Source organism: Eufriesea mexicana, unplaced genomic scaffold (assembly GCF_001483705.2).
Source record: "Eufriesea mexicana isolate 0111107269 unplaced genomic scaffold, ASM148370v2 scaffold13881, whole genome shotgun sequence".
Classification (NCBI taxonomy): domain Eukaryota; kingdom Metazoa; phylum Arthropoda; class Insecta; order Hymenoptera; family Apidae; genus Eufriesea; species Eufriesea mexicana.
Genome location: NW_016921376.1, coordinates 252,839 through 263,350, shown reverse-complemented (window position 1 = coordinate 263,350; position 10,512 = coordinate 252,839). Strand labels below are relative to the sequence as shown.

The window sequence follows — 10,512 nt, the reverse complement described above, 5'->3', positions numbered from 1 at the left end:
AGCGGTTCTCTTTTATACGGTCAACGAAACGATTCACCGCTAGAAGATTACGAATCTGCGTATAGTCACATAAATCGTGCAGATTCTCGTTCGGAGCGATCAATGGCAAATGAGGAGATTTATCGACGAAACGACGGAGATATGTATCCGATAGAGAACCTTTATCAGCCAGAAAACGACGAATGGGATAGAAAATCCTGCGATTCGAACGCACACTCGGATATCTGCTGTTCTTGTTCAGAATCCAGTTGTCTCTACGGAAACACACTCGAATACAACGATCAATTCGTCTCGTCGTCAGCGAATTGTCTTCATGGTAAAACGGGCTCCCGAAACAGAAACGGCAGAAGTCCGCGTAGAAGAAACACTAGAACTGCTTCACCGACTTATAGTAGCGGTGACAGTAATTATTCTTGTATTCCTCCGAAGCAATCTGGAAGCGTTAGCTCGCAAGAAAGATCGAGGCATAACCGTGGAAAAGGTAAACATAGCAGTTATCTTCTAATATATTTCTAATTATAATGTCCGATTGTCGATACATCCTATAATTGGATTCAATTTTTATACCACCAATCTCTTCTCCTCCCATTTTTTCAGATAAAGTGCCTAGCTTCTCAAGGATCGGCGGCTACCCTCAGCACAATTCCTCGGCCTCGAACACAATCAGTAGTTCTGGAAGTCAAAGATACAACAAGCTGAATAACGTTTTCGTAGGTGGCGGAAATGCAAATGCTCCTATCGAGTGTAATCGACCGGCCGATCTTCGTGATGGCTAATGTCGAGAATTTCTGGACCGGGATCGACATGGAATCGATCGCTGACCATACGAACCGCTGTTTCAGCTCGAAACGATTGACTGGACGATCGCAACGAATCGTGGCCGTCTCGCGCGATAATATCGCCAACATTCTCTCAAAGTACCTTTCGCGGGCTAATCGCGTCCTCGATATCTCTGAACCTGAAAAACTCTCAAACGTGATATACCCTTGACTTTCTCTCTCTCTCTCCCTCTCCCCCCCCCCCCCCCCCCCCCCCCCTCTCTCCCCTCTCTCTTTCTCTCGTTTCTTCCTTCCTTCCATCCTCTGCCGCGGGAACCTTCTTCGCTCGTCTTCTCTTTCTCCCGATGAATTTGTTTAACCTCGTTTACGTGCGTTACATTTCTACTACATACGTAATAGAAGAATACATAGTAGTAGAAGAATGCGAATCTATAATATTTTAGATAATAGCCTAAGAATAACTAACGGTTCTTTACTGCTTTCGTTGTTCTTCACAGTTTTCGTTGTTTGCTCAATACACATTCACTGCCATTGAGTAGTAGTAACGATGGACGATGAACGATAAACTTTACCGTAAAGTGAACAGCATCCAAAATTAACCGTTACACGAGCGAAAGTAGAGTGTTATAAATAGGATAGATTTACATTGGTGAGCCGCGTGCGATCCCTCTGTCCGTCAGTCCAACGTGATACTTATTTTCCAGAAATTTTCAACTTTGTCCACTGAAAGTTACGCGCGGTTGTATTATTTTTCGATATAACGTTCCTAAATAGCAAGAAAATCTCTTCAACTTTGTCGCGTACACGCGAACCTATCATCGCGCGCCTCTTATTAAATTACGCGTATATGTAGTTGTTAATGGTAAGTACGGCAAAAAATGATGTGCAAGAGATATTATGTCATATCGAACAGTTTTCGAACGTATGTGTGCGTGTATGTACTTATGAGCGCGCGCGCGCGTGTGTATGTGTGTGTTTGTGCGCGTATGTAAACTTCTGTCTTTTACGAACAATCGAAGCTAGCAAGAGCAATTATGGATTGCTCCGATTATATCGTGTATTTCGCCGCGAATCTTCGAAAAGATCCAACTTGCTAAGGGAAAGCTACTAAAGGGGAAATTAAACTAAAGGGCAAACTAAGGGGGAGCGTACGTTATGCGATGCATTGCCAAGTCAGCTGGGCAATAATCGTTCATCGATGCCAATAAGATTCACAGAGAATCGCGGAAAGATGCGAACAAAAGAAAGTAGCAAAATCGAAGATATAAAGAAGAAACGGGGAAAAGGGGAAAAGTACGAATAGAAAGACTCGAACAATCTCGAAATGGCTGAAAAATTTCCAAATTGAATCGAATCATCGAATTGACCGAACAAACGTCGGTCCTTGTAACCTTTCGCGTATACTCTCTCTCTCTCTCTCTCTCTCTCTCTCTCTCTCTCTCTCTCTCTCTCTTTCTCTCTCTCTCTCTCGGTATGATGTTCATGTTTTGCGAGAGAGCCCAGCTGGAATAAAAAGATGTATCTTGAAATCGAGTAGTAGACACTCGTAATAATCGCTCAAATTCGTTCTAATTAGTTTGTTTTTCAAGCGAAGCTACGAGCAGTGAGTGAAAACTGCCTAATCGTAACTCGACGATTGTCGAATTATCGGTAGTTTATTTACGATATCGCGTAAAGGGGAAATAATAATGGACGCTAAATTCACTGCCGAATATCGCAATTACGAGAGACCACGGAGATCCAGTGTGAATATACGTTTCGATGTACACATAGGTATATGAGTTATCCACGCGAGGAAAAATTTGCAAATGAAATTGATAAATCCGTAGTACGTATAGATATGAGTATAATCCATCCAGAAAGGTGAGACACAAAAAGAAAAGAAAAAAAAAAAAAGAGAAAAAAGTATAATTAACGAAGTAACAGTGAAAAAAAAGGAAAAAAAAAATGCCATTCGTTTCCGTAGGGTGTTTAAATAAAGGATAAAATTCGAACGAGAGAAACGTGTAGCCACGTAGAACGTATATTTTAAGTATTCGCCGTAACGATATCCAAACTATTTCCGATAGCCTCTATTCAGGCTATACGTTGAGTTTGCCAAACTTTGTCGTCGAACTTGCAATGACTGAGAGATAAATGGTCGTTCTATAGGTTCGCATAGATTCTTTGGGAGAACAAACACCTCCAGATCTGTATATAAATTCGCACTCGAAGTTTCCTACTTGACATGGGGAAGTTCGATCGATAGTAGCTACTTACTTAGATACTGAAAATACTTGCTTCAAGATCGAGAACTCACGATACTTTCGTTACGCGACAGAATCGCGAGTAAACGATTCTTGATGTTATATTATGCTGAACCATCCTATCAATTTGCGAAGCAAAAAAAGTAATGATCTTATTTTTATAGTTTCTCATATTTGCACGATTGTTACGATGGTTCGCACTGTTTGTATCATATTATGCGTAATCCTTTCAAATTAGACGAGAACAAAATGTCGCATGTGGGTCGTAACTTACACGCGAGTTTCTTTTTTCACCATAGATTCCCTTTTATTTTATATCCTTATCATACGAGCGCAACAATTTCCTTCCACAAATTCCATCTATCATCGTTTCATTGGCTTCACTCTCCCCATCAGCGTCATTCATCACCGTCATTAACGTCGGTTAATTTCTATCTAAATTGCTCCTACGCTTATGCGCTTGTTCCTGCGTTCATCGCATCTTCGTTAACTGTGTACGCTAGAATATTTATCGAAGACTCAGACGAGGAACGGAATGTAATGAGAAACCTCGATGTTCTTCCGTTTATAAAACCTAACCAAATTATAAACGTAACCCGAACTGTGTCGTGTTCGTAAAAATCGATTAAATGAACAATGTCCTGAGCAAGGGCAAATTTTACAAAGTTTTCCTAGCTGATTTAGAAATCACTGCCAATAGCTAAATAGTCCGCCGAGATTGGACGTTTTCTTAAACCGACAGACGAAAATTAACAGCATCGTGTAATAACAAAATATTTTGTAGTCACAACGCACTAATCGTCATATCATTACGTTTTACATCGAGAAACATCTATTAACGTTAACGAAACGTTCCGATCACTACGATTCGATAAGTTCGAATTTTACTTTGATATTTTAGCTCTTAGATCAAAATTTATAAACGTGAAAGCTGATGAGTGATTTAGCTTAAATCTTCTTTACGTTTTGTAAATAAAAAGTAAAAAGTATAAAACAAACAGAAATCGTTCGTTCGTAAGCGTTTTCATAGGCAATAACTTATTTATTATGAGACAAACGCAAATGATTGTTCAATTTGAATGCGTTAGGGAAGAAAAAAATAACGCTAAGAAAATCGATCAATGCAGTCTAGTAATGTACGCATACAGGCGAACACGCGCGCACAAATGTAGATAATTAAAAAGTAATAATTATTATTGTCAAGTACTACATATGCATATAAGACGATATACGAAAACGTTACGTAATATACGAGTAACGATTATTAATAAAAACGAAGAAAAAGTAACGTTGAAAACTCGAGTACTTAACCAATTTTTTTACGTTCTAACAACAATAGTTTCCAACCATTTAATGGAGCAAGAAGAAAAAGAAGAAACGATTATTTTACCTTACCCTACTTCCTTTCCTAATCTTATAACGCAAATTAAATAAAATAACAATGAAAGATATTAGAAACAATTTTACAACATCGAGTAATTTAACCGTTATATCGGATATAGAAATTTAAAACTTTATTATAACGAAAGACAGCAATCTGATAATTATGTACAAAATCATTCTTATTCGTAAGTAATCTATTTTTTTCTTTCAACTATTCTAATTCGGAGATATGAATACAAAATCAGATTATTTAATTTAACCTTACACGTTATTATCCACAACTGCCCTTTCCACAACAAGAGCGTTTAGGCGGTCGATAACTTCTAGAACTATCGCCCATTAAGGGATTATATTCTGTAACAGTTGACAAGTGTAATAGCTCGTTATATGCATTGATATGCTCACCTCATCCTTTATCCATTTTCTCTCTATATTTACCTTCCCTTAAAGAATTATTTTTTTTTCCTGTTGAAGGAGGTAGATCGTTATTTTTCTTTTCTAGTCTTTGGCCTAAAACATTACTGTCCAAACTTAAACCTAATGTTCCTCTTGTCGTCTTTCTTCTCTGCTGACAAATAGAACAAGTATTTTCTAATTTCTTTTTATTAAATCTTGCATTGAAAGCATTAAAACGAGTGTATAAAGTTAATATCCGTCATACCTCTGTCCCTTCTTGCTGTACTAACATGCATTTCTTATAATATTCTTGCTGCATTTTTTGTCGTGAAGCTTCCATACTTGAAATTCTTTCTTGCAAAAGATCTGTATCTAGATGTAATAAAATTAAGCATATACTTTTTTACATCTTATACTGATATATTAAGGTAATAGTGTATGCTTACTTACTTTTATGATACTTTGCTGCATATTCTTCTTCTTCCTTTCTTAGTTTCCAACTTGCATATCTTTCTTGAATAGAAGGAGATGCGTACCAAATGCAGATCATAATTCCAATTATGTACCATCCAATGGAAGCTATATTATCCCATACTGTATTAATTTTCAAAATACAATTAAATTAGATCATTTTAAATCAGATAGAACTATTATTATTACGATGAAACAATTTGCAATGTTAAAAAGTGAAACTCCTTATGATCAATCTTTACCTTGATTAGCAATTTCATACATTTTTATCATTTATTCGATTTATATATACATAAAGAGAAGAAAACTTCCATAAAAAATTATTACTTTTTCGAACTCGATAATAAGATCTCCACAACTCATTCAATTCAACAAATTTTGCAACAAATCTTTTCTCTTTGAAAACATCTTTCAACCAACTTCATAATTCTTGTCTAGGTTATACGTTTCATATTTATTTGATATAATACGTACTTGTTTTAAAATAGGAAGAAATTTCGAACTCTTTTCCATTGTAATAATCCATCTTCTATTTATTCTGCGTAATGTGAAAAAAATCACATGTGATTTTGAAAAACTCTAATCATATAAAGATTTCAAGTTAAAACGGTATCAAAAGCAGTTCGACCAACATTGGAATGAACTGAGAACGAGAATGCAAGTCATTTGGGTTATCAATTTAGTTGAAACTTTGCAGATTTGTAGATTTCGTAATGCAATTCAAAAATATATACTTTTATAACCGCAACTACTCAATAGTTTATAAGATATTTATGTTTAAAGTTTTATTACATTCTTTAATTATATGTTTATTTCCACTTTTATCTGGGTGGAAGTATGGCGTAACGACGACATTCGAGAATTTCTATCCCGCAAGTCGGGGTTCGTTCCTCTTCATAATTTGGTATCTTCTTTAAATTTATTTTTTATTTTGTATTCATTTTTCGCCTATGAAAACATTGTAAATAAAATTTCTTAATAAAAAAATTTATTTCTTATGCATAAATATATATATTTATTACAATATAATAAGAATATTATACAAGCAAAACAGTTTTCTATAGCAACCTTATTTATTACAGAAAGAAAACGAAAATATAAATAATCATTAAATACTGGAAATACAGAACATATCGCTCATATAAGTATTAAGTATTAAATTAAATATTGTATACGAATGTTGCTATAATTCCAACTTTGCTGTGCAGCTATAAATATTCTTATATTAATTACAGAAACTTGGAAATTTATTAATTTTCTACTGCGGAATTGATTTATTAAGATGTTAAATTTTTGTTGTCTGATAAGATGAAAAATTTTACTGCCTGCGATCAGCGCCATCTATAATTTTGGACCCGAAACTCAGAAAAGTAATAGGAACACAGAATAGGCGAAGAGATCGTCGAAGAGCCCATCACACGACAGACAAGGTCAGACAGGGAATAGAAAAGGATACAAGGGCTCCGAAAGTGAAAAGTTAATAAATTGCTCAATTTCTGTAATTAATTTATGAACTTTTATACTTGCATTGCAAAGCTGGAATTTTGGGCAATATTCTTATGTAATTTTCGTACATAATTTGATACGAATTAGTTAGTTATTAATTATTGATTGATGGCGTCCATGATTTCGTAACGACGACCATCACGATCTTCCGTGAAAATATTTAATACTAAACGAAACTAGAAGCAAAATGTGATCAAAAGTTATATAAGAAGATTCGCGAAAACATTGTTTTTATAATGAGTGTATAAAGTTTCATAAATTAAATTGCGCAGAGGATAGTAATTAATGAAAAACCAATGGCGTCTTCGACAACAATTCAAACACTCCGTAGAATAATAATTACTAATTAATTAATTAGGGACAAATTTATATCAAAAATTATATTAGAAAGTTCTTGAAGGATCTGGCTTTACGATGCAATTATAAAAGTTTATAAATTAATCACAGATATTAAGTAATTAGTGAATTTTCCACTGCCGAATTGGTTTATTAGAAAGTACCAGGAGCACATAAGCAGAGTTAGTAACCTATTAAAAGAAAATCAGTGTCATCTATGATTTTGAACTCGAAGCTCGGATTAGGTAGAAAGAACATAGATTGCGCCTGGATGTCGTCTAAATCCACGTGACGTGGAGGCCGAAATAAATAAAACAATAAAACGACATAAATAACTAACACACATTCTTTTTCCTTCTTTTTATCCACTTAAGAATCCCATAAAGTTTTATACATTCTTTAATCAATTCAGCCCAAACAGTGGTTTTAATTAAATAATCAGTATTCATTTCTTTACCTGGCAGATGATTAATATGCAAAGGTACGCCTTTACAACCCAATTATAAAAGTTCATAAATTAATCACAGAAATTAAGTGATTTGTTAATTTTTTTCCAAGTGAGCAGGAAAGTGCATAGGAAATGAGAAAAAATTGCAAACAAACGTCGGAAGCATTGTTGTGTCCATGCAGGTATGCCTGCATCACGCAAAAGAATGTAAGTCTTTGTATTAACATAACCTTCAATTGTAATCAAGTAGAATAAGTTATGAGCCATTGTTTTTCCACCTTTTATTAGTGATAGCAAAGCTTGGTTGAGAAGAGACAATATTCTGTTGAAATAAACAGGCACATGCAACAGTAGAAAAATATTGGACTCATGGAAAATCACCAGCGTAGAGCCATTAGGTACCAAGAATTATATTTTATAGCGAGAAAAAATTGAAGCAGCAATACAAATATGTTATGACATTTGTACTGGATTCTAGGTCGGCTAACTATATGACACACAAGATAGAAATCTTTGATGGTCAAATAAAGATTCAGAAAATGGAGATGGCTTAGGCAGACAAAAAGAAATGAAATTAATATTGTGTGATGACCTCTTATAACAACTAAATGTAGAGAATACAGTGAGATTCAAAGGTATGTTGTATTCCTGATCTAAATAAATATTAATATCAGTGATCAAAGTCAAAGATCATCTCTAATGTGTTGAAAGTTTCAGAATGATGGAGCTGAGGTATATAAAGAAAAGAGACAGGTTCGAATGAAAGCAGTGAGAAGAGGAAATGCATATTATGTTGAATCAAGAAACATAAAAGTGGCAACATATCTATAAACAGAGAAGGATTTGTGGCATCAACATGGAAATATGAGGATCATTGAAGAGATGGAGAATGAACAATTGGTAATAGTTATGAAAGGTAAGGATAAATTGAATATAGAGAGTAAATGTTGCAGTAAGGCCAAAATGTGTAGAAATATCTATAGGAACTTGGAAACTATAAAAACAAGAAGAATAATGGGGCTGTGACACATCATGGACTTAATTGTGCCAATACAGTCAATGTCAAAAGGAGGTAAAAGGTATGTACTACCTGCTGATGATTATTCGAGGAAAGACCATTTGGTTGACTGATTTATAAAATGACTAAAGATTTAATATGAAATATTATTGACCATGGATTTGTTTTATTAAAGGAGATTTACGAACATGAGTAATATTTATATACAAGGGCTACCCACTACGGGTAAAGTAAGTATTAATTAATAATATTTTAATGGATTGCATATCTGTTTTTAAAAATGTAATCTATATACAATATTTACTTCCTAAATTTCTATATTAATATATTAAATAATTTCTAATTTGAATTAGAATAATAAATAATAAATCTTAATAAATTTGATTTTAAAAGTATTTTACATTAATAAAGCTAATATATTTGTCATAACTAGGTTACAATGAAAACAACTATTGGTTATATTGATTTAGAATTATGGGTAAAAGAATCTCCAAAGGCATGTAAAAATTTAATACAATTATGTATGGAAGGTTATTACCATGACACTATATTTCATAGAATTATCAAAGGATTCATAGCATAAGGTGGTGATCTCAAAGGTACAGGAGGAGGTGGTAAAAGCATATGTGGAGAACCATTTAAAGTGAGACTACATTTAAAAATAAAATGAATTCCTTTTTTATGTAAAAATAATTATTGGATATATGTATTTTAGGACGATTTTCGTACAAGATTACGTTCCTGTGCACGAAGTTTAATTGCTATGGCTAATTATGGAGAAGATGACAATGGTTCCCAATTTTTCTTTACTCTCGGTTCTACATTAAAATTGCAGAATAAACATACAATCTTTTGTAATGTTACTGGAGAAACTATATATAACATGCTTGAATTGAAGAAGCACTTGTAGATGAGGTGAATTTAATGTTTACAAAAAGATATATCAAGAATTGATATAAATATAATATTCCCTCTTTTTTGTAGAATGATAGACCAGTTTATCCTCCGAGATTGATAAAAATTATAATATTGAACAATCCATTTTCTGATATTCCACCAAGCATAATATTACAGGAAAGTGATGAAGTAAAGGACAGTTCAACAACTAAAACAGCAGGAGTAAAGTAAAAAGCATATATGTTTGTAGCATTTATCCATGATAATATTGTTCTTTGCAATGAAAAATTTTGTTACAGAAATTTCAATCTTTTATCATTTGGTGAAGAAGCGGAGAAAGTTGAAGAAGAGTCTGCGATATTAAATAAAAAGTCTAGTGGTAAGAGCAAATCAGCTCATGATCACTTATCTGATTCAAAATTAAGCTCATAACCAGCTGGACCTCCAAATTAAAAAACGAAAAAAGACCGTATTAGCGATTGGGAATTATTGGAGAATAATTGGGAAATTAATAAATTATGCAATTTCTGCGATTAATTTATGAATTTTTATAGCTGTATCGCATAGCTGGCTCTTTGCGCAACATTGTTATACAATTTTTGCACATAATTTGACGCTAATTAGTTTGTTATTTTTATTATTTACTTGACGACGTACGTGATTCAATAACAACGATCGGCTCGATGGTCCAACAGAATAATTAATTATGAACAAAATTAGAAGTAAAATAAGAACAAAAATGATATGAGAATGTTCCCAAGGATATTGATTTTATAATGTGTGCATGTAATTTATAAATTAATTGCATAGAAGATTGTAATTAATGAAAAACCAATAGTATTATCGGCATCAGTTCGTACATTCTGAGTAATAATTACACATAACTATACTATTATACGTAAATTATAATACTTATTGTTAGTAACAAATTATTAATGTTAATAACAAATTGTTCACAACGTAAATTTATAATATAAGTGAAAAAATTAAGGAATTACTGGTTATTACTTGAACTTGGAACGAATTTGTGTC

At 33.4% G+C, this 10,512-nt stretch overlaps 2 protein-coding genes across 5 annotated transcripts in view; one reads left to right on the top strand and one right to left on the bottom strand.

The window, feature by feature from the left end:
* The window catches only part of LOC108553903 (roundabout homolog 2), a 21,847-nt gene extending 20,832 nt beyond the window's left edge, over positions 1-1,015 (top strand). The window contains exons 10-11 of the mRNA XM_017908987.1: positions 1-481; positions 598-1,015. The exon at positions 1-481 is cut by the window's left edge and continues 1,623 nt beyond it. Of these exons, the coding sequence (XP_017764476.1) occupies positions 1-481; positions 598-776 (660 nt within the window). The 3' untranslated portion in view covers positions 777-1,015. The remainder of the gene's footprint in view (positions 482-597) is intronic.
* LOC108553904 (uncharacterized) lies at positions 624-5,849 on the bottom strand. 4 transcript variants are annotated; one of them, XM_017908988.1, is made up of 6 exons: positions 5,750-5,849; positions 5,255-5,398; positions 5,070-5,176; positions 4,847-4,976; positions 4,674-4,762; positions 624-672 (listed from the first exon to the last, which is right to left on the bottom strand). In XM_017908988.1, the coding sequence occupies exons 1-5, from the start codon at positions 5,799-5,801 to the stop codon at positions 4,680-4,682; spliced, it is 516 nt and encodes a 171-aa protein (XP_017764477.1). In that variant the 5' UTR covers positions 5,802-5,849; the 3' UTR covers positions 624-672; positions 4,674-4,679. The 4 variants fall into 4 exon arrangements, with proteins under 4 accessions (XP_017764477.1, XP_017764479.1, XP_017764480.1 ...); XM_017908990.1 differs by having other exon boundaries at positions 5,255-5,383; XM_017908991.1 differs by lacking the exon at positions 5,750-5,849 and adding an exon at positions 5,518-5,575.
* Positions 5,850-10,512: the final 4,663 nt, after the last annotated feature.